General features: G+C 42.3%; 3 protein-coding genes across 11 annotated transcripts in view; 1 reads left to right on the top strand and 2 right to left on the bottom strand.

The window, feature by feature from the left end:
• NFU1 (NFU1 iron-sulfur cluster scaffold) overlaps positions 1 to 23,929 on the bottom strand; it is a 532,135-nt gene that overhangs the window by 81,670 nt on the left and 426,536 nt on the right. The gene's annotated exons all lie outside the window — the stretch shown is intronic.
• The window catches only part of SNRNP27 (small nuclear ribonucleoprotein U4/U6.U5 subunit 27), a 716,203-nt gene that overhangs the window by 279,498 nt on the left and 412,776 nt on the right, over positions 1 to 23,929 (top strand). The gene's annotated exons all lie outside the window — the stretch shown is intronic.
• AAK1 (AP2 associated kinase 1) overlaps positions 1 to 23,929 on the bottom strand; it is a 224,816-nt gene that overhangs the window by 22,297 nt on the left and 178,590 nt on the right. For 6 of the 9 annotated variants that reach the window (XM_050754373.1, XM_050754372.1, XM_050754374.1 and 3 more), the window contains exons 17-19: positions 16,968 to 17,063; positions 2,602 to 2,703; positions 735 to 836 (exon numbers count right to left, since the gene is read on the bottom strand). The exons of 1 other annotated variant lie outside the window; for it this stretch is intronic. In XM_050754373.1, the coding sequence (XP_050610330.1) occupies positions 735 to 836; positions 2,602 to 2,703; positions 16,968 to 17,063 (300 nt within the window). The remainder of the gene's footprint in view (positions 1 to 734; positions 837 to 2,601; positions 2,704 to 16,967; positions 17,064 to 23,929) is intronic. 2 more of the 9 variants (XM_050754375.1, XM_050754378.1) reach the window with 2 other exon arrangements.

Raw genomic sequence — 23,929 nt, 5'->3', positions numbered from 1 at the left:
GGAAAATAAATCATATTGTCTTTGGAGGTATTTTTTTTTTCACCTGCATGAATTTATCCACACGTTTCCTAGGCTTCTAATTGTTTCTATCCAAGTTTGAAAACCAGATACTTTTATCAAGGGAATTATGGACCCAAAAATTAAAAAAAGGTTACCAAATCTGTATTTGTGGGCAGTTAAGAAATTCTATTAAGACTGTAAGACTAAATTTTGAAATCAGGGTACAAGCAATATTAGATCTAGGGAAGACTTCAACTTTGCCTACAATTTAATAGCAAATTACCTATACAAGATTAAAGCACTATGCTGGGAACAGAACATCAATATATAGAAGATGAGCTCCATGGCCATCACTGACATTGGTAGACTGGAAAGATGCACAGCAATCTGGAGGGTTAAGGGTGTCCTTACAGCTCGGTGGAGTTCTTTAATTAAGGACATAGAGGGATCCCGCCACCAGTGAAAAGAATCTTGAATAAAGAAATACTGTAACCAGAGAAAGCCCAGAGATTACTCCACAGAGAACATGGCTCCAAAAAGTACTCAGTTCTTTAGCAAGGAAATATATCCCTTAACCTCTAGAAGCTGGGGCTGTAACAATTCAGAGTGCCCATTTCAGCAGGAAGTACCTGGGCTGCAAAAGAAGCCCGGGATCGATCGAGTCACATGAAAAGACTGGCTCAGAGGTTCACCGCACCGACCAGTCCCTGCAGCTGCACAGACCCCTGACTGACCTGTGCGATTCGAGGTCACAGATTCCGTCTGAGATGGGAGGCGCTGAGGAACTGGGGGCTCCAGTCCTGGGATGAGACTCTCAACAGCAACGTCAGCTTTTTCTTTCGTAACAGAGCATTAAGAAGAGGAAAGGGTAAGGGAAAGGGAGTCAGAAGTTTCTTTAGGAAATTCTGTGAAGCTTTCTTCCTTTTTCAAATTCTCATTTTTTGAGATGGCGTCTCGCTCCTGAGCTCAAGCGATCTCTCCCACCTTGGCTTCCCAAAGTCCTGGGATTGCAAGCGTGAGCCACAGCACCCAGCCGTGTGAAGGCTTTCTTTTAACAAGTCTCTAAAATGCCAGTCTCAGGCAAAGTGGAAAGAACAGTAAGTTCCTTTATTTCTGCTGCTCTGAACGTCTAGGCTTCACTGAGCATGCGTGTGCAAGGCGAAACACTGCGGCCAGTCTCACTGATGATCAGTTCTCAAAAACAAATTCGGAACATAAGCCGCTCAGCAAACCTCTTCCATGTCAGAAGAGATGGGCTGAAAGGCACCTTAATTTTTTCTGGTAATTTTGCTTTTATTAAGGGATAAACCTGGGGACAAATATCCTCTGTGCCATGTGAAGGCCATTAATCCATCTCAAACCCCATCCCAGGATGTAGCTGGGAGGCTTTTTACACCATGTGACACCCCTCAGCTGCAGGCCTACCTCTATGCAAGGTCATGGCACTTCTGAGTTCTAGGACTTTCTGCCCAAAGGCATTATTAGGTGTCTCATAATTGGACCCTCCTGAAGTACAGGGGCCTTGAACATTTTGCAAATTTGGCCTGCCTTGCTGTTGGAACACAGGGAAATGTGAGACAGGAAGCAGACCAAGCCCCTGCCCTGGATTCTATTTATGGGGCTTAACCAGTGGGCAAAATGTTTTCTCAGTTACTGATACTTGGTATATACACGGACCTTATAACATTTTTAAAATTTTGTTTAAGATGGGTCTCTGTCACCTAAGCTGGCGGGCAGTGGCATGATCAGGGCTCACTGCAGCCTCAAACCCCCTGGTTCAAAGCGATCTTCTGTCTCAGCCTCCCAAAGAGCTGGTAGCACAGGTGTGCGCCCCCAAACCTGGCTAATTAACAATTTTTTTTTTGTAGAGATAGGGTCTTCCTATGTTTCCCAGGCTGGTCCCTCTGCAGCTGGATGTACATGGGCCTTCTAAAGAAGAATCTGGGCTGGGCATGGTGGCTCACCCCTGTAATCCCAGCACTTTGGGAGGCTGAGGTGGGTGGATCACCTAAGGTCGGGAGTTTGAGACCAGCCTGACCAACATGAAGAAACCCTGTCTCTATTAAAAATATAAAAAGTAGCCAGGTGTGGTGGTGCAAGCCTGTAATCCCAGCTACTCGGGAGGCTGAGGCAGGAAAATCGCTTGAACCTGGGAGGCAGAGGTTGCGGTGAGCCGATATCACGCCACTGCACTCCAGCCTGGGCAACGAGAGTGAAACTGTCTCAAAAAATAAAAATAAAAATAAAATAAAAAAAGAAGAAGAATCTGCTAAATTTCATTAAGTTCAGCAAAGGTAAAGTCTAGTTAGAAACCAACTTTTTAAAGTTTTTCTAACTACATGTGAAACTTTTCACATTCCTCCTCATTCGTAAGAGATCCACTTTAGAAATCTTAAGGTATTAAGAAAGGCAAAAAATAGACGCTGTACCCCTGAAAAGCAGGGAAAACACTTCATTTGGAGTGATACAAGTGAGATTAAATAGCTTTGGCTTCGGGGGTGGCAGGGCTATTCCCTGGGGACTGGTTAACTAGGTACTTGTCATTCTTGAAACAGGCACACATATCATGCATGACTGAAGAAACAGAGATGATGACTTTACCAATTACAGCATCGGAAGTGCTACCAAAAGGATCTGTCATAGGCAAGAGGTCAGGGAGCAGAAGAGAAGTGTCAGGAGATTTGAGTCCCTCAATTAGTTTTTCTACGTTGGGCAGAGAGACAAAAAGAAAGCAAAAATGTAATGAGATATTAAAGCCAGCGGATCATTCACTATTCTCTATGCAAACACATTTTAGGGGGGGTCAATATTTGGTATAGATTCACCATAAAAATTAATGCTATTAATATCTTAACAACAGGCTTTCAAAATTGGAAGTTTAAAAATGATTACTTCCTCAAGTGAAGTAGTCACTTTGTAAGGCATTCCAGATGCTGCCCTGGCTGTGTCTGCTTGTTTTTATCTGAGGTGTAATTTGCATATAATAAAAGTCACCCATTTTAAGTGTACAACGTGGTTAGTTTGGACAAATGTATACATTCACATCATTACCACTGAAATGATGCAGAACATTTCCAAAACCTGAGAAAATTCCTTCATACCCCTTTACAGTCAGTGCCTTCCTCTCACCACAGACCCTGGTAACATTTTACAGATCTGCTTTCTGTCCCTACAGCTTTGCCTTTTAAAGAATTTCCAGTAAGTGGAACCATAGAGTATGTAGTCTTTTGAGTGTGGTTTCCTTCCTGTGGCATAATGCCTTTGAGATGAAATTCACCTGTGTGGTCGCAAGTATCAATAGTTTGCTCTGTTTTTCTGCTGGGTCCTGTTCCATTGTATGGCTGTACCACACTTTGTTGATCCATTCACCAATTGATAAACATTTGGTTGTTTCCAGTTTTTAAGCTAGTAAAAATAAAGCTGCCATAAACATCTGCATATAAATATTTGTACGTTCATTTTCCTTCCTGGGCTTAGTTTTGAATCTCTCTCTCTTTTGGGGGGTTGGGGGGGACTTTATTTAGAAACAGTTTATAACTCACCAAGACAATCAATTCAACCACACCTAAGTTGACTTCAACGATCATTTATTGTCTGCCAATTGTGCACCTGTGACATGCTGGCAGTCATATTATTCCATGGTCAAATCTCACAAAATTCACTTAAGCCCGAAAATGGATTACTCTTGATGTCTTCTGGCCAAGAAATAAAAGGACGCCAGAGCCACCAGACTTGTCACACCTGGTAACTTAAAATGATTCTTCTAGCCCTGATCCATCAAGAACCCTCTATTTACCTTTAAGCTATTAAAGGTAAAGCATTAACTTGAAACAAAATAATGAATCATAGAATCTTACAGGAGGAAGGGAATTTAGAGCTCATATTTCCTGTTAAGAGGAGACTTAGATCACATAAATTCTGTAACTTGCCCAATGAAAGGCATGTCAACAATGTTCTTTTAAACCATGGAAATGTCATTAAGATAACTAAAATGAAAATGTTTGTTTGAGAAAAGTGACTTAAAGTCCAAGAACGTGTATATAACGTTGTAATAAATCTGTATTCTTCTAGGCCATTTGGGAATTGAGATAAGCAAGAAATAAATTGATATTCATGGAAAAACAGGAACCAAATTTTAGGTGATCTTCAATTTAGGTGATCTGTAACTACACAGGTCAAACAAAAGAATGGATTTCAGAATCTTGGCAAGATAATTTGCTTTAGTATAATTAACACACTGCAGAAAAAGACTTACATGTAAAGCCAATTCACCCTCTCTGGAGTCTATGGAATGTAGGTAACTTTGAATTAAATGACAATAAGCTACATTTCTCATTTATACCTCGTTTATATTTTTAAAAAAAGAAAGGACAGCTGGGCGCAGTGGCTCACGCCTGTAATCCCAGCACTTTGGGAGGCCGAGGTGGATGGATCACCTGAGGACAGGAGTTCGAGACCAGCCTGGCCAACATGGGGAAATCCACGTCTCTACTTAAAATACAAAAATCAGCCGGGTGTGGTAGTGCATGCCTATAGTCCCAGCCTGACCAACATGGCGAAACCCCGGGGCCTCTACTAAAAATACAAAAATTAGCCGGGCATGGTGGCACGTGCCTGAAGTCCCGGCTACTCAGGAGGCTGAGGCAGGAGAATTGCTTGAACTCAGGAGGCGGAGGCTGCAGTGAGCCAAGATTGTGCCATTGCACTGCAGCCTGGGTGACAGAGTGAGACTCTGTCTCAATAAAATAAAATAAAATAATAAATAAATAAAAACAAAAAAAGGAAGGAAGAAAAAAGGAAGCTTTTCAGTTGCAGGAAAAAACCCTCACAGGGCACTAACCAAGTACACAAGTATAATTATATTAGCATTAACCTTATACTATATATGACATTATAAGATGTGAAAAATATCTCTAATAATTTTCAGCATACTGGTAAAAATAAGATGGTTTTCCTAAAAAGTCTAACTTTGCATTGTTCCAAACACTAGTTTTTGCTTCATTCCTCTCTCCTCAAAAAACTGTCACTTAAAAAAATGAAATTATTTGCTTCTTTTAACTTAGCACTTACATATTTGCAATCTTGGAAAGCAATGGATAAAAAGTAAAGAACCAAAATTACTTGCTTGTCTTTCATACAGCAGTTTATCTTGGTGCAAAATCTCAGGCTAGCATTCTTTCAGATTCTGAATTCTAGCCTCTCTGGTGACATGTTGTGACTCTGGCACAGTTCCTTAACCTTCTGACATTATCTCCTCATCTGTAAAATGGAGATGCCTCCCCCTACTTTTTTGTACTTGTCACTCAATACCATCGCCTCTAAGCTTTTCCCCACCTTCCTGCCGCATCAGGAATCTTCTGGAGCATCCTGCACTCAATTCTCTTGCAGCCCTTAAACATGACTGAAGGTAGGGAAGGGTCTTACGAACCTTTGTATCCCAGTTCTTGGTTTCCCCTCAGATGCCCTGCCACATCTATGCCTTTTGGCTTGACTGGGGAGGTGGAAAGAACAGGAGTTGAAGAATCTCCCTCTTTTCTTTTTTTCTGAGATGGAGTTTGACTCTTGTCACCCAGGCTGGAGTGCAATGGCACAATTTTGGCTCACTGCAACCTCCCCCTCCCATGTCCAAGCGATTCTCCTGCCTCAGTCTCCGGTAACTGGGATTACGAGTGTGCACCACCACACTCAGCTAATTTTTGTATTTTTAGCAGAAATAGGGTTTCACTATGATGGCCAAGCTGGTCTCGAACTCCTGACCTCAGGTGATCCACCCACCCTGGCCTCCCAAAGTGCTGGGATTACAGGTGTGAGTCACTGAAGTCACTGAGCCCAGCCTTTCTTTTTTTTTTTTCTTTTTCTTTTTTTTAAAGAGAGAGGAGGATAGTGCTCTGTCACCCGGGCTGAAGTGCTATGAAATGATCACAGCTCACTGCAGCCTCGAACTCCTGGGAAGCTAGGGCTACAGGCATGTACCACCATGCTCGGCTAATTTTTTTTATTTTTCATTTTATTAGAGATGGGGTCTCGCTATGCTGCCCAGGACAGTCTTGAGCTCCTGGCCTCAGTTAATCCTCCTGTCTCAGCCTCCTGAGTTGCTGACATTACAGGTATAAGCCACTGAACCTGGCTCAAGAATCTAATATTTTTATAAGTCATGAGCAAAAAGGCATGTGGGAGGGTAAAGAAGTACATCAGTGTACACGTGTTGTGTGGTGAGACAGAACGGTGTAAACTGCCTAATTTAGGGAGGCTTGTTTTCTGACCAAACCTCAAAGTAACAGGCTATTCACATAGATAACTTGTATGGTCACGGCTGCTTGGGAAATACTCAAATACAAGAAATGTCGGAGGGAGGAGCTGCAGACAGAACAATACCAGGTACAAAGCTGGGAGTGAGAGCACAGGCCACGTCTATGTAAGGTGGACAGCTGTGCAAAGAGCTGCTTGGACTCCCAGGATTCTCACAGGGAGGGAAGGTTCCCAGTGACTCAGTGGGCCTTCAGGTGCCATCACAATGATGGACATCACTTACATTTGTAGAGCTTAATATCAAATATTTTCATTCATTATTCAAAAACCCCTGGGTTTGAGAATACTAACACAGTTTAACAGAATGAAGATCAGAGACCATGAGAATGTGTGACTTGCCCAAAGTCACAGATTAGACATGGTAGAGCCTGGACTTGTCTTTGAAGTTCTCTCTGTATCTGTCTAGGGGTCTGCCTATCTCCATCAATAAAGGAATATGAGTCTTCACATAGACATGGTCCCAGGGACAATGGTAATGTTATCAGGCAGGTTAGCACTGGAAAGAACCTCATATCTTATGTAATTCAGCCTTCTCATTTATGAATGAAGAAACCAGCTCCAGAAAGTTAAAGTAACTTGCCAAAGATCTCACAGCAAGTAAGCAAGAGAGCTAGCTAGCTGATACTAAGACTCAGATATTTGACCACACTAGAGATTAATTCTTTCAGTTTAACTAAAGTTTTGATTGCTTAAAAATGAAAGGACTCTTAGAAGAGGTCACATCTAAAGCTATTACTGGTCATTTTTGGCCATTGTAAATGAAGAACTTGAGAAAAGGATATAATGGGAGGCGCAAGAAAGGCTATAGGATGCTGACAGTCTGTAACTCATGGAGCCTGGAGGCCTTCCATCTGCATCAAGGGCTGGCCCTGATATCCTTTGTTTTATAAATTCTGTCCTTTCTCTTACAGTTTAATAGAAACACACTGAAGCCAAGTATCATGATGAAGAACTGCACGGAGAAGAATAGCACAGAGAAGAGAGTGATGAATGTAGGAAACTGTAGAAGTGTTTCTTAAGATCCAAAAACATCAAACTTCACATCAGCATATCATGACTTAGTGCTGTCTAATGAACAAAGATCTTTTTTCCCCATGAGTTATGAGAAGTAGCTTCTTTGGCTGCAAAGGCAAAAGCTATTCTTCTGGGACAGTTCACATCTGAAATGTACAAAGACTGACACTGTTATTCTCAATTATTTAAGGGGACAGACCAACAAAATCCCCAAATTATTTATAAATTGTATTTTAGAAATGATTTAATCTTCCTAAGAAATGTTTGTGAAAAGCAGTGGACAATTCTGAAGAGAAGAAAATGGTCCAGTTTTGCATTAGTTTTTGTTTGTTTGTTTTGTTTTGTTTTGTTTTTGAGACGGAGTTTCGCTCTTGTTGCCCAGGCTGGAGTGCAATGGCACGATCTCGGCTCACTGCAACCTCCACTTCCTGGGTTCAAGCGATTCTCCTGTCTCAGCCTCCCGAGTAGCTGGGATTACAGGCGCCTGCCACCACACCCAGCTAATTTTTCTTATTTTTATTAGAGATGGGTTTCGCCATGTTGGTCAGGCTGGTCTCAAACTCCTGACCTCAGGTGATCCAAAGTGCTGGAATTATAGGTGTGAGCCGCTGCGCTCGGCCAAGTTTTGCATTAGTTTTTAGGCTTACTCTGATATTTTTAGAACTGACTCCAGACTCTAAATGTGTGTGTGTGCACGTGCGTGCACGTGTATGTGTGTCTGAGGGAGGTGAACAAGGGTTGAATAACTATCGGGTACAATGTTCAGTACCTGGGTGATGGGATCAGTTGTACCCCAAACCTCAGCATCATGCTATGTACCCAGGTAACAAACATGCACACGTATCCCCTAAATCTCGAATATAAGTAGAAGTTATAAAAAAAGATAGAGAGTATCATTTTATTGATTTATTTTTACTTTTTATTGTGATAATATACATTTTAGGGATTTTAGTTGGGGCCTGCAAAATCCCAAAAAATAAAGAGCAAAAGAGCCTGAATTTAAGTTGCCTGATTTTTCTTTTTTTCTTTTTTTTTGAGACAGAGTCTTGCTCTGTCGCCCAGGCTGGAGTGCAGTGGCCGGATCTCAGCTCACTGCAAGCTCCGCCTCCTGGGTTTACGCCATTCTCCTGCCTCAGCCTCCCGAGTAGCTGGGACTGCAGGCGCCCGCCACCTCGCCCGGCTAGTTTTTTGTATTTTTTAGTAGAGACGGGGTTTCACGGGGTTAGCCAGGATGGTCTCGATCTCCTGACCTCGTGATCCACCCGTCTCGGCCTCCCAAAGTGCTGGGATTACAGGCTTGAGCCACCGCGCCCGGCCGAGTTGCCTGATTTTTCTAAGCAATTTTCTCAGCTATAAACAGATTAAGAACTACTTTAAAGTGTTGATGGGATTAAAAGGGTGTATTTATCAGAATGAATGCGTGTATAAATAAAGCGTTTGGTACATAAAAGGGGATTAACATCTCTTTTAAGTAAGAGGACTAGATGGGCTAGGGGGTCACTAGGCCACAGGTGTAATTAAATAGTAAAAAAAAAAATAAACTACTAAAAAAGTAAAAATAAAAATAAAACACTAATAAAAAAAACCTATTACAAAAATACCTAAAAAAACAATAAAAAAATAAAGAATAAAAAAATAAACAAAAAACTAAAAAAACAAAAATAACTATAAAAAATAGAATTAAAAAAAACAAAGAATAAAAAAAAAATAAAAAAAAAAAACAATAAAAATAAAAAAAAAAAAATAAAAAATAATTAAATAAAAAATAAAGATAAAAATATAAAAAAAACATAAAAAAAACTAAATAACGAAAAAAAATTAAAATAAAAATCCAAAATAAAAAAAAAAAAAAAAGTAAATAAAAAAACAAAAATCAAAAAAAACAAATAAAAAAATCTAAAAAAAAAAAAAATATAAAAAAAAAAAAAAAAAAATATAAAAAAACTTAAATAGACAAAATACATCACAAAAAAAATAAAAAAGAAAAAAATTATCAAATAAAAAAGATAAAAAAAAAACAAAAAAAAAAAAAAAAAAGTAAAAAAAAAAAAAAAAAGAAAAAAAAGAATAAAAAAACAAAAAAAAAAAAAAATAAAAAAATAATAAAAAAAACAAAAAGAACCTGTGATTACAGTAATGAATATGGGTCAAGCTCCATATTTTACTCAAGTGCCTTGGGTGAGAACAGAATAAGCAGAACTGTTAGAATAAAGTGAAAGATGGGGATCAGGCAGGATGGTCTAACAGAGAGGTAGACAAGGTACTAAGAAACAGGAGATCTGTTCTGCACTAAGTGTGTGTAGTACTTTGGGCAAATCTCTTACTCTCTCTAGATTGAAGTTCTCTTATTGACAAAATGAAGATAAACTGGCCAGGCGGAGTGGCTCATGCTTGTAATCCCAGCACTCCTACCTTAGCCTCCAAGTAACTGGAACTACAGATGCATGCCACCATGCCTGGCTAACTTAAAACTTTTTCTTTTTTTGAAAAAATTGGGTCCCTGTATGTTACCCAGTCTTGTCTCAAACTCCTGGCCTCAAGTGATCCACCCATCTCAGCCTCCCAAAGTGCTGGGATTACAGGAGTGAGCCACCATGTCCAGTCCCTCTCTTAAAATATCAAAAGAGATGCTGGCTGTGGGGCTCACCCCTGTAATCCCAGCGCTTTGGGACACTGAGGTAGGTGGATCACCTAAGGTCAGGAGTTCGAGACCAGCTCGGCCAGCATGGTGAAACACAATCTCTATGAAAAATACAAAAATTAGCCAGGTGTGGTGGCGCACGCCTGTAATCCGAGCTACTCGGGGGGCTGAGGCAGGAGAATCACTTGAAGCCAGGAGGCGGAGGTTGCAGTGAGCTGAGATCGCACCACTGCACTCCAGCCCGGGCGACAGAGCGAGACTCAGTCTCGGGAAAAAAAAAAAAAAAAAAAAGAGGACAGGTACCTACTTATACAGGCTAATAAAACCAAGGGCTTGCTCAAGGCCCATTCTGACTCTAGTTAAGAATATGACCAGGAGGAGCAGAACAGGCTGAACGGACAGACATGGAAGGGCCGAACACGAGCCCCACCAAAAAAGAGGACGCAGCTGCTCCAGCCTTGTGGCTTTGAAATTTATGTTCTGTCTGATTTGGGGTGTAAGCCCTGAAGTCTCATGATGAGAGATTATGTTTTAAAACTCTAGTCACCCTAAAAAAGAAATAAAATAAAACGAAATCTAGTCACTCTAAAGAGTTCTTAGCATTGAGAAACCATTTGTGACATCTGCAAGTTGGAAGCAAAAGTCAAACATCATGCCCCATTCCAAGCTCATTTTAGAGAATTAAATCTGCAGAAAGATAAGCTTTCAGAGTAAAAACACATATTATGACCAACCTTGGACTTCTCAGTATCACTAGACTGCAGTTGGAAATGAGGAAGATGCCAGGCCAAAAGTTATGAGAAGAATACCCGTCTTGATGACAAACCATTGAGAAAACACAGCTTCTCTTGCTTAACTTCTCAAAAGATGATGAAGTACCATAAACCAAGAGGCACTTTTTTAAAAAAAAGATTTTAATTCTAAGAAGCAACACTGATGGGGCAATGAATGCCTTCTTGCTTAGTCTGTGGAAAACCGAGATCAGTACTGCAGAGTTGTTATAAAAATCGTTTCCTCAAATCCTTGTGCATTGTTGGTGGGGATGTAAAATGATGCAGCCTCTATGGAAAACAGTGGTCCTCAAAAAGTTAAAAATAGAATTAGCATATGATCCAGCAATTCCATTTCCGGGTATATACCCAAGAGAATTGAAAGCAGGATCTGGAAGAGATATTTGTACACTCAATGTTCACAGCCACGTCACTCACAAAAGACAAAAGATGGAAGCAATCCAAGTGTCGATTAACAGAGGAAAGGAGAAAGAAAATGTGGTATATACATACAATGGACTATTACTTAGCCTGAGAAAGATAGAAAATTCTGACATATGCTACAACATGAATGAACCTTAAGGATACGATGCTAAGTGAAATAAGCCAGTCACAAAAGGCCAAATACTGTATGATTCCACTTATATTCGGTTCCTAGAGTAGTCAAATTCATAGATACAGAAAATAGAGTGATGGTTGCCAGGGGCTGGGAAGAAGGGAAAACAGACAGTTGTTGTTTAATGGGTACAGAGTTTCAGTTTTGCAAGATGAAAAAAGGTGGGTGGATGGATGGTAGTGATGGCTGCAAAACAATAAATGTACTTAATGCCACTGAACTGTACACTTAGAAATGGTTAAAATGGTAAATCTCATTATGTACATTTTACTACAATTTAAAGAATGATTTAAAAATATTGTCCCCAATTTTCAGAGAAAATTCCTCAATCTTTCTAATATATACCTATGTGTGTGTACATACACACACACACATTTTTTGAGAGACAGGGTCTCGCTCTGTCATACCCAGGCTGGAGTGCAGTGGTGTGATCATAGCTGATTGCAGCCTCAAACTTCTGGGCTCAAGGGATCCTCCTGCCTCAGCCTCCCAAGTAGCTAGGACTACAAGCATGCACCACTATGCCTGGCTAATTTAAAAAATTTTTTTTCCTTTTTTTTTTTTTTAGAGACAGGGTCTTACCATGTTGCCCAGGCTGGTCTCAAACTCTGGGGCTCAAGTGATCCTTTCACTTTGGTCCTGCAAAGTGCTGAGATTATAGGCATGAGCCTGGCCCAGCCTCTTTTCTACCATATTTTAAAACGCTGGTACTACTTGTAGCTTATTTGTTTCCTAATGCATACAGAAGGCAAATAAATGGACAAGCAGCATTTGAGCATCAATGAAATACTCTGAGACTCACTAGCCATGCATCATTTGGCAGCTTTGTAAGCATACAAATGTTCATGGCTATGATTTTCATATTCCAGACCTTCTAAGAAAATTGGTTTTATAGTGCTTTGAAAAATAAAAACGTTCCTTAAAACAAACCAGTGAACCAACCTATAATTATCCAGTGCCCTTTACCCATAGTTTGACAATCACTGTATCCAGGAAATCTATTTTAATGGCTCTCAGTTGTGTAAAAGTTAAGGGTCATAAGAGCAAGTTTAATTTCAACAAGAGAAAAATATCACTTTATGATAACTAGGACTGCCCCACTGGGAATAGGGATGTAGAACCAAAGTTGAAACAGCATTTCCCATCTTTATAGTAATTTAAAATTCACATAGAAATTTCAAATATATGATTTCATCTAAACCTTGAGAACACCCCATGAGGTAGGTTTTAGTATTGCCAATTTTAAGGATAAGAACGCACAATTTAAGTGATTTGACCACAATCACCTAGCCACTAATGGCTAGAACTCAGGTCTAACAGTTTCAAATCTATTTTTATATTTCCCAAAGCCTTGAATATAGCTCTCTGGTCAAAGGCTTTATTGATCTAGGAACTGTCCCAAAGATAAAAGAAACATCCACTGTTTGGGGACTGTGGGCAAGAGAAGGAATGTGTGGCCGAGCACAGTCAGAACAACACTAAGGCCTCACTTCCTCACCCACACAATGAGGGCATTACTTGACATTACCACCTACCACTCCCCAGTATCTGTAAGATCAAAGGTACTTGTATGTGATCATTTTAAAAGTATAAAATAAAAATGTTAAAAGTCATTGAAAGGCACGGTCTTCAGGAGACTGAGAGTCCATGAGTCTTTTTTTTTTTTTGAGATGGAGTCTTGCTCTGTCACCCAGACTGGAGTGCAGTGGCGCAATCTTGGCTCACTCCAATCTCCGCCTCCCGGGTTCAAGCAATTCTTCTGCTTCAGCCTCCTGAGTGGCTGGCACTACAGGTACCCACCACCATGCCCAGCTAATTTTTGTATTTTTAGTAGAGACGGGGGTCCCACCATGTTGGCCAGGTTGGCCTTGAACTCCTGACCTCAGAGCTCTGATCCACCTGCCTCGTCCTCCCAGAGTGCTGGGATTACAGGTGTGAGCTACCACGCCTGGCCAATTCTTTTTTTTTTTTTTTTTTTTTTGAGACAGAGTCTTGCTCTGTCGCCCAGGCTACAGCTACAGTGGAGTAGTGTGATCTCAGCTCACTGGAAACTCCTCCTCCAGGGTTCAAGCAATTCTCCTGTCTCAGTCTTCCGAGTAGCTGGGACTACAGGCACATGCCACCATGCCTGGCTAATTTTTTTATTTTTTGTAGAGACAGGGATTTCATCATATTGGTCAGGCTGGTTTCGAACTCCTGACCTCAGGTGATCCACCCGCCTTGACCTCCCAAAGTGCTGGGATTACAGGTGTGAGCCACCACACCCAGCCTCTCAGGATTCTTATCATCAGTATAGCTGAGAGTAGATGAATATGTATACAAAACAAAGAAAGAAAACCAGGCAAAAAAGCTGACTGGTGTCCATAGTAGGCTGGTGGTGTGACAGACTGCTTGCTTTTTGCAGTGTAAAACCAAATTTGTAGTTTCCCCAGGTTCCAGAGACACGGAACCCTGAGCCCTTTCCTCACTCAATATTTAAAAATGTTAAAAAAGGATGCAGTGGCCTTGATATAGAAGCTGTGTAACTGAATGTGCTAGAGGCTGAATGTTAAAATAAGCAGAATAGTCAAAGCCACTGTGGGTAATATAATATACTTAGCACAATTCTGCAGGACACCGTGAAAGGACGGGGCTAAAGGACCTGCTGAGCCTTAGCTACTATTCTCATCAGCCCAGGGGCTGGCAGCTGCCTGACACTGTGGGCTGTGTCTTCCTTTATTCACTCTCAAAGAGTGGGTGTGCGGGGACTGCCCAGGAGTTGGCAGAGGTGCAGATGGAAGGCTATGGAGCCAGTCGTCTGGTGCCTGGGAGCTGGGATAGAAATGGAGGGTAATGGGGCCACCTAAAGGCTTCCAGCCTCTGGTTTTATTTCATTCATTTGTCTGATCTGTAAATACTCACTGAGTGAATACAGGCAGTGTCCTTGGCACAGCTGATAAAGGTGGTAAATAAGACAGATGAGGCCCCACCCTCAGACAGTGATAAGATGAGGAAAGATGGACTATGTCCTGATAAGGGCTATGAAGAAAAAGTGCCCGGGCATGGGAGTGCCCGTTGGACCACACTGGGCCTTCTGAGCAGACGGCATTTAAACGGAGACCCACAAGTCGAATGACACAAGGGAACAAAGCTGAAGGGAAGGCTTTCCAAGCTGAGCACCAGCAAGTGCAAAGTCCCTGGGGTGGGAATGAGCTTAGCTTGTTGGAGGAAAGACAAGATGGAGAGGAAGAGCGCTATCAGCTGAGGTTAGAGGGGCAGGCGAGGGCCACACCACTTAGGGCCTTGCAGGTTGCAGTAAGCAGCCTGGATTTTATGCCCCCTCAGTGATATGAGAATTCACCAGCGCACAGAAGAGTTAACTGTCTACCTTATGTTTTCAACAGATGAGTCTGGTCTGACAGAGCAGAAAGTAAATAGCACACTCCTGGAGTTCTCTATTAAAATGTCTCATTTTAGTTGATCTTTCCACTGAAACCCAAGAGAGGTGTTGGCTTAATTGGTATTAAAGTGTATACCAGTAACATTTCAGCGGGAATCCACAGGGATGAAAGAAGCATGGAGAACCAGGAGACAGGAAAGATGACAAGAAGGCAGGCAGGATGGCAGCCAGCTGGCTCTGGTGGCCCCAGACGCATTTCCACAAGCTGGAGCCGATTTCCTGAGCCACCTGGGGCATGTGCCTGGTTCTTCAACCCTGATCCAGAGGACTCCTGTGACAGCTGCACAGGACAGTTACTTGTCTGAGGGCCCTCATCCTCTGCCCTGTACAAAGAGGCCTTCCTCCCGGCTTCTGCAGCCCATGAGCTACCTAAGTAACAGCAAAGCAAGAACATGAAGGGGTGTCAAAATGAGAGTGCCTCCATCACCTCTTTCCCTTGTCTGATCCCATGATTACCAAAACAGGGAGGAAAAGACAGTCAGCCCCAGCTGGAGTTTACAGCCCACACTTTTCTAACCTTCTGTTCAAAATGAACTTGTCCAAGTACCGCCAGGCATACCTGAAAAGTGCAAAGGAAGAAAGCGCCTCTATTTCTTTTTTTTTTTTTTTTTTTTTGAGGTGGAGTCTCGCTCTATCGCCCAGGCTGGAGTGCAGTGGCCGGATCTCAGCTCACTGCAAGCTCCGCCTCCCGGGTTTACGCCATTCTCCTGCCTCAGCCTCCCGAGTAGCTGGGACTACAGGCGCCCGCCACCTCACCCGGCTAGTTTTTTGTATTTCTTAGTAGAGACGGGGTTTCACGGTGTTAGCCAGGATGGTCTCGATCTCCTGACCTCGTGATCCGCCCGTCTCCGCCTCCCAAAGTGCTGGGATTACAGGCTTGAGCCACCGCGCCCGGCAAAGCGCCTCTATTTCATTCCTTCCTTTCTTTTAACTACCCTGTATTGAATCATTCCTTAGTGGTTTTCGATATTTTTAAGCTACATCTAGGTCCATTAAGCTATACAGTTAGAGTACCACCTGATCAAGGCAAGTGTTTGCTTCTCCTTAGAGGGGTAAACAAATTTGTCTAAAAATAAAAAATAAAAACTGCCTTGGTACCCTAGCTGCAGTCTGTCTTAGTAAGTGATGGTGGGAAGACTTCGTAAAGGATATGAACATCGCAATCACTCCAATCTTGAAGCAAGCAATCAAATACCTTTATTATTTGGGGAGAGAAAAAGAACCAAGCCAGTCCTATCAGTTCAAGGTCAAGAGTTGGCAGGGGCAACAACGGGAAAAAAGGAAAAATGATCAGAAGCAAAACAATTGTCAACTGCTTCTAAGGAGCTGGAACAATTTGCTTTTGTGAAGAGACTGACAGATAAGAGAAAGGACGGCCACTCTTTCCCACATCACTCCTCCCACCAAAAAGAGTAGGGGAGGAAAGCCGGAAGGAAAAGTTTTGGCAACCTGAACTCCAAATGGGAAGCATCCAGTTACTGTTCCAAAAGTTCTTTCCATCAGAACACACCAACCACTTTCTACTTTTTAGACTGCTACTTAAAATTGAGATATGGTGGACTACAAGAGATATTGAAACTCCTGCAGTCCAGTGCACTTCACTGATGAAGATCCAAGCCCAGAAGGTTTTTCAGGTAGGGGCAGAGGCTGGAAGGGAACCCAGGTTTCCTGACTCACATTCCCTATTAATTATTATCACATTCCCTAATTTTTATTATGTGTTTTTATATTATAAAATAAAAAGACATTATAGAAAAGTAAGAACTGAACAAAAGTCATCCATAATCCCATTATCACGCTATCACCACTATTCATATTTTGTTCACTTTATCATGTGCTTACAGGCTCCCCGCCATTGTTATAACCATATTGGACTAATGTTCTTTCCAATACATAGGCCCCTCATGTCACCTTTAACACCATCAAGGATGAAAAACTGAACATTGATATAATATGGAAATCAATCTGGTATAACCTGAACTGATTTTATCTTTGCTAAGGGCTAGTACCCTCCAAGACAAGTTTACCCCTCTTATTGAGTAAAACTATGCAACAGCAGCCTATTATTAGGGCTTGGAATTCAGATCCTTTTCATGGGGTGTTTAAGGCAGAATTTTCCACAGAGCCTGGGACATGCAAATCAAGCTGTTTAACCTCAGAACATTTCTATTTACCTACCTGGTGCATCAGGTACTTGAAGAGGAATGAAAGGATCAGACACACTTAGAAGTGGGAGGCCAGAGTCCACAGTCTGCCCACCCTTCCTTTTTTCAGCTGGAGTTAGGTTGGAGGGGAAGGAGTCAGGAGAGAAAAAAAGAGAAAAGCAAAAATACCAAGTAAATCTAGGTAAGTTTACCCTCTATTAATGCAACAGCTCAAACTACAGAGTAAGTCTAAGCCTAGAATAAAAGGGGATGAGTGGCTGTAGCCCAGTGAACAGCAAAGTATCTATGAGATATTCAACCTGGTCCCCTCCCCGACATTTTTTTTTTTTTTGAGACGAAGTCTCACTCTTGTCCACCAGGCTGGAGTGCGATGGTGCAATCTTGGCTCATTGCAACCTCCGCCTCCCCAGTTCAAGCGATTCTCCTGCCTCAGCCTCCTGAGTCGCCCACCACCACACACAGCTAATTCTTGTATTTTTAGTAGAGACAGGGTTTCACCATGTTGGTCAGGCTGGTCTTCAACTCCTGATCTCAGGTGATCCGCCTGCCTCAGCCTCCCAAAGTGCTAGGATTACAGGCGTGAGCTACCATGCCTGGCTCAGCCTGGTCCTTGTAACATATTATGAGATGCAATTAACGATAAAACCAGGGTATTCATATGTCTGAAATTCCACTTCTTTCTTGGATATACTGCAATCTACAGTATCTCTTTCAGAATGTCCAGAGGAGGTATTGTGCATATCACACATTTTAGCACATAAACAAACATTAACACTATCTGTTTTGTAATCTAGCATGTATATAGGTACTTCCTATGTGTCTATCACCCTCTTGAGGTCCTTTAAGGACTAAGTCCTACTATATCACCTTGATGTCTAATACAGTGATAGGCAGACACACAGAAAGCGGCAGAAATAGACTTCTTGCCTATTGCAAAGTTAGACAAGCCCCAATCTCTGTACTATATTTAACATACAATTGACATTCATTCTATATTTGGCAAAATATAGATTTACAGAAATCTATACACCCTATGGAATAACAGAGCTTGACGTGGTCTCAGAATTTTCTGGCGCAATTTTCTTATTTCCCATAAAAGAAAATGAAGCCTAAAAGTTAAAGACTAGCCAGAGGTAGGATCAGAAGCCAGGTTCCTTGGTTTCCACATGATCATTCTTTTTATTTTCTTTTTTCTCTAAGAGACTGGGGTCTTGCTATGTTAACCAGGCTGGACTTAAACTCCTGGGCTCAAGCGATCCTCCCACCTCAGCCTCCCTAGTAGCTGGGGACTACAGGCACACACCACCACATGCAGCTTTACATTATCATTCTTTTCTTTTCTTTCTTTTTTAATTTTTGAGACGGAATCTTTCTCTGTCACCCAGGCTAGTGTGGTGCAATCTTGGCTCACTGCAACCTCTGCCTCCCAGGTTCAAGCAATTCTCTGCCTCAGCCTCTCTGCCAGGTGGCAGGCGCCTGTAATCCCAGGTGCCTGCCACCACACTAGGCTAATTTTTGTATTTTTTAGTAGAGACAGGGTTTCACCATGTTGTCCAGGCTGATCTTGAACTCCTGACCTTGTGATCCACCTGTCTCAGCCTCCCAAAGTGCTGGGATTACAGGTGTGAGCCACTGTGCCCGGCCATACATTATCATTCTTTACTCTGCATTTTAGTATTCAGTTTGTTCATTAATTAAAATCTCATTTTGTTTGTCAGCTGTCTTTCTAGAAAAAAAAAGCCTCATTTTGTTTCTATAAAGTGAGTTTTTAAAAAACGTTTTATTTTGAAGTTACACAGAATCACAAGAAGTTCCTGCACATAGAGTCCTGTGAACCCTTCAACCAGCTTCCCCCAATGATGTCTTATATAAACTGTAGCCGCAGATCACCAACACCGGCACAGTACTGTGGCCCTAGGCTCCTCGGTGCTCACCAGTTGTTACGTGGCCCTATTTGTGCATGTGCGTACTGTTCTTTTCTTCTTCCCTCAGTGCCGAGGTCGCCCATACCTCTGGCTCTGGGACCCCACCCGCACCCTCTGTTCCATTCTCCCTCCACATCACCCCACCCCACCCCACTCATGTCTCTCTGCCTCTTTTCATCTCGCTGCCTGGACATCCCTGTCTTTCTCAATGACCCCTGAATCCCTCCTTCTCAGCCTGAGTGGTGCCGGGTTAAATTTGGAAATCGTAGGGCTCAGCATCCCCTCTACTAATCCCCTTGGCCTGGGCCATCAAATGTGGGACATTTCTTTTCACCTCTCTTGGCCTCACTGTTGTGTCTGTAAAATGGGCTTGTGGAGGAGTCAAAGTGCTGGGCATGTGTGGGCATCACTGGCAGCACCTCCGTGGGCACCTGGCTCTGATTTCCTTCTTTCCCTGTCTCGGACTTTACCTGTCTCTGAATCTTGGTCTCTCTCCAGTTCTGCCTCTGGCATGAGGAGGATGCTCTGGGGTCTACTGGGCAGCTGTGATGAGGTGGGAGAGTTTCCACCCCACCCACCTCTATTCCACATTTCTCGTAGTCAGTGGCTGACCAGGCCTCCTTCTTCCCACCTCCCCTGCCCCCGAGAGCCCAGTGCCCCAGTCCCTTGCCCTTGCCTACTCAGTACCCAGCATCTCTTGAATAGACTCTGCCACTGTCACAGCAGCCACCTCTGCCACCCTTAATGCTACCTCCTCGGGGCCAGCAAGATGTAGTCTGAGATGCATGATAAAGTGGAAGGCAAAGGTGGGACTGCTGGATGGACCGGCAACCTTTCCAGCACCTGGAATCTGGCCGCCTCCTTTGCATCCTGGCTTCAAAAACATATGGGCTTTCACTCCAGAGGCCCTTGAAATGTGGGAACCCAGTGCCCCGGGCCCAGACACGGAGGAGGCAGCATGTGTGATGCCCACCATTCCCCAGGTGTGCAGGAACCTCCCAGCCCCAGCTCAACTAGATGGGTAACAGGCAAGGGCAACAGGGACAGACAGGGGTGTTAATGCCCAGATGTGGCAGAAGGGAACGGGGAGGTGCAGTGGCATCCCCTCAGTGGGTAACCTCCTCCGTCACCTCTACAGCCATGTCCTACCCAGTGGTCGGTCAGCCCCAGTGTGCCAGCAGTTGCCACCAGACCCAGCTCAGTGACTGGCACACTGGACTCTCAGGACTGTGAGCATCTGCCCTCTTCATCTCCAGGTCTGCCCTGGGAAGTGGGGATGGGAGGCAAGGTCACCTCCAACCCCCACTGACATACTACCAACCCCACCTTTCTTCTTTGGACTCTGAATTCCCACTCTCTATCCCTCAGCCCTTCTTTGGACTTCCAACACTCCTTGGGATCCTAATCTCACACCTTCCAACGCTCAACTTCTTGGACCTTCAACCTCCTTCTAGGACCCCCAACTCCTCATTCAAACCATATTTCTCAACCTTTAAAGCACTCCCTCCTGGGGCCCCTAGTTCCCTCTGGGACCTTCACTTCCTCCAACCTGTGTGTATAGTTCTTTGCAACTTGACTCTATGTATAGATTAGCTTGAGCACCACTGCAATCATGATACAGAACTGTTCCATGAAACCAAAGACCTCCTCATTCTACTCCTTTGTAGTCACACCCACCACTTATTCCTGTTACTATTCTTTGGAAACCACTACTCTGTTCTCAGTCTCTATAATTTTGTTATTAAAATGGGTTTTAAACTAAGTTTCTTTAAAGGTAGGAGGAGGAAAAGAAAGATAAAATAACTGCTTCTAAGTCCCTGAAATATTTTAAAATGACACAATGAAACATATTTAAAAGAAAAAAAGCAAACTGCAAAACTGAATACGTGGTGTAGGTCATATTTGAAAAAAATTTATATGCAGAAATAAAATTCTAGATAGAAATACTGTAAAATGTCAGCAAATGCTCTTCTCTCAAGGTGGGGTTATAAGATTTTATTTTCTTTACTTTGGGCCTTATTCATTTCTCCACATTTTTATAAATGAATATGTGTAACTTACACACAGGAAAACATAGGAAAATAAAGAGGCACCACGTGAAGTTTTCAACGTTTGCCTGTTTTTCCTCCAATGTATAGACACAGTCCGTCATTTTTGCAGCTTTTACCACACAAATGTTTAATATAGCCCCGTGCCATCCTCCTGAACCCATTATGAAATTTCCTGCTTAGTTTCTCCTTTGATCAGTCAGAAGGTTTAAAATCTGTAAACAGTCTGAGTTCAGTTAAAAAATTTATAGAAAATGATGTCATCCTGCCCTTTGTACAAATGAGAGCAAATGAGTTCCTGGGATCTAGACATAATTTTCTTTCATTTGTAAAGAATGAAGGTGTCACAGAAAGGAAACATTTACACTGCAAACAAGAGAGAGGGGAAAATATCAAATGTTCATAGTAAAAGACTGGATAAACTGAGGAAACTATGAAGACACTTTTTAATGTTTGCAAAAGCTTAGTGTTGCTGGTTTATGAGATTCCTGAGACGTGGATATAACTACTGTTTTTGATCTGGGCTACAGGTACAAATCTCTATTCTGTCATTATCCAGCTGTGCCCTTGAGCAGGTGGTCTTTGTGAGGATCATCTGAGATAATGAGCAAGAAAAGTGCTTACCCAGTGGGTTTAACATGTCTCATGTGCTTGATACATGTTCAATGTTATTACTGTCATAACTTTACTCAAATATGTGTTTGTGGCTGTGCCTTTAAATCCCTTAAAAAAATACACACACACACACACACACTCACTCATTTGCAGCCTTCAGAGTAAATATAAAGTAGTGGAAAGGCAGAAACAAACAAACAAAAAAACTCATTAAAAAACAGCTCACACAAACAATGAAACATAACCATGTGTAATAGATGAGAACTAGGCATTAAAACTGGGGTTGGTAGGGTGAGCAGACGGAAAATGATCAGGGACCTCGATTGTTAACACTGGTGAATCCAAGGTCCTAAGCTTTGGCACAAAGCAACCCTTCTTATTCATTTAACACATCTGTATGGAGCCAAACATTGTGCCAAATTCTGGGATTCGGCAGCAAAGAAGACTCTCAGGGCTTATTCTGTGACCCTCTTTCCAGACAAACTATATCCTACCCAGGTCCATGGCTAATCATCATTTCGATGTTCTGTTTCAAGGACAACAGTCAGTGCTTCACACATTTGATATGTTTGGTCAACTATGTGGCATATCAAACTTCAAGCAGCATGAACTGGTTTTGGAACATTTTCAAATTTCACCAAAATATCAATATACTTATAAAATTTACACAAACAAAGCTAAAAGTGAAACAAAAATTTTAAACTACTTAATAATAAAAAGCATAACTCCAAAATAATAATGAGACTATCATACGAAGATTTATGAGCTATGGTTAAACTCCACACAACTCCGTTTTTTTGTTTTTTTTTTTTACTAGGGAAATACACACTTGTTAGAAAGCATTCTCAATAAACAGAGTAAACTTCAAAGGTTGAAGTGAGGCAACCGGAGAAAGAAAAAACAGGACATTGGAATATTTTCACATGACAAAGCCTCCCTGAAGATTATAATCTCCCCACTTTTGCGCTGGGTGAAAATGACTGTCAAATTGTGAAGAAAAACTCACAGCCCAAGTACTTTATTTTTTAAAAAAGAATTTGAAAATATATTACTATGCGTTCCTCTTAATATCACCAAAGCAAATAGAAGAAAAACAAGAAAACGGCCAGGCACGGTGGCTCATGCCTGTAATCCCAGCATTTGGGAGGCCGAGGTGGGTGGATCACCTGAGGTCAGGAGTTTGAGACCAGCCTGGCCAATATGGTGAAACCCCGTCTCTACTAAAAATACAAAACATTAGCCAGGCATGGTGGCGTGCACCTGTTGTCCCAGCTGCTTGGGAGGCTGAGACAGGAGAATTGCTTGAACCCAGGAGGCGGAGGTTGCAGTGAACAGAGATCCCACCACTGTACTCCAGCCTGGGCAACAGAGCGAGACAATGTCTCAAACAAACAAACATGAAAATGTAATAAAGATAAAAGCAAAAGTTAGGCCGGGCGCAGTGGCTCAAGCCTGTAATCCCAGCACTTTGGGAGGCCGAGACGGGTGGATCACGAGGTCAGGAGATCGAGACCATCCTGGCTAACACCGTGAAACCCCGTCTCTACTAAAAATACAAAAAAAACTAGCTGGGCGAGGTGGCGGGCGCCTGTAGTCCCAGCTACTCCGGAGGCTGAGGCAGGAGAATGGCGTAAACCCGGGAGGCGGAGCTTGCAGTGAGCTGAGATCCGGCCACTGCACTCCAGCCCGGGCTACAGAGCAAGACTCCGTCTCAAAAAAAAAAAAAAAAAAAAAAAAAAAAAAAAAAAAAAGCAAAAGTTAAATAATAAAAAAGAAAACAGAAGATTGTATAAATTTAAGTGTTGTCTCTGAAAATATAATAAAACATCCAACCTCTAGCTACAGTTACCAAGAAAAAGAGGAACACAAATACATACAATTAAAATTAATGCATAGATATTAAAAGATACATACATATTGTTGTACTTTAATGAAAAATTTTACAACCGCAGATGATTTTCTAGGAAAAGATAATATGTGACATATGAAGAACACTTACAAAATGAATCTAAAAGGCAAAGGACACAACACAAATCTCAAAGAACTAAAAATGGGTCAGTAAATAAGGTTCTCTGGCTGGGCGCGGTGGCTCATGTCTGTAATCCCAGCACTTTGGGTGGCTTTGAGGCGGGCAGATCATCTGAGGTCGGGAGTTCGAGACCAGCCTGACCAACATGGAGAAACCCCGTCTACTAAGTACAAAATTAGCCTGGCGTGGTGGTTCATGCCTGTAATCCCAGCTACCTGGGAGGCTGAGGCAGGAGAATCGCTTGAACCCGGGAGGCAGAGGTTGCGGTGAGCCGAGATTGCGCCATTGTACTCCAGCCTGGACAACAAGAGCAAAACTGTCTCAAAATAAATAAATAAATAAATAAAATAAAAATAAG

The sequence above is a fragment of the Macaca thibetana genome, chromosome 13 (genome assembly GCF_024542745.1).
Source record: "Macaca thibetana thibetana isolate TM-01 chromosome 13, ASM2454274v1, whole genome shotgun sequence".
Taxonomy (NCBI): Eukaryota; Metazoa; Chordata; class Mammalia; order Primates; family Cercopithecidae; genus Macaca; species Macaca thibetana.
This window is presented reverse-complemented; position numbering and strand designations above follow the sequence as displayed.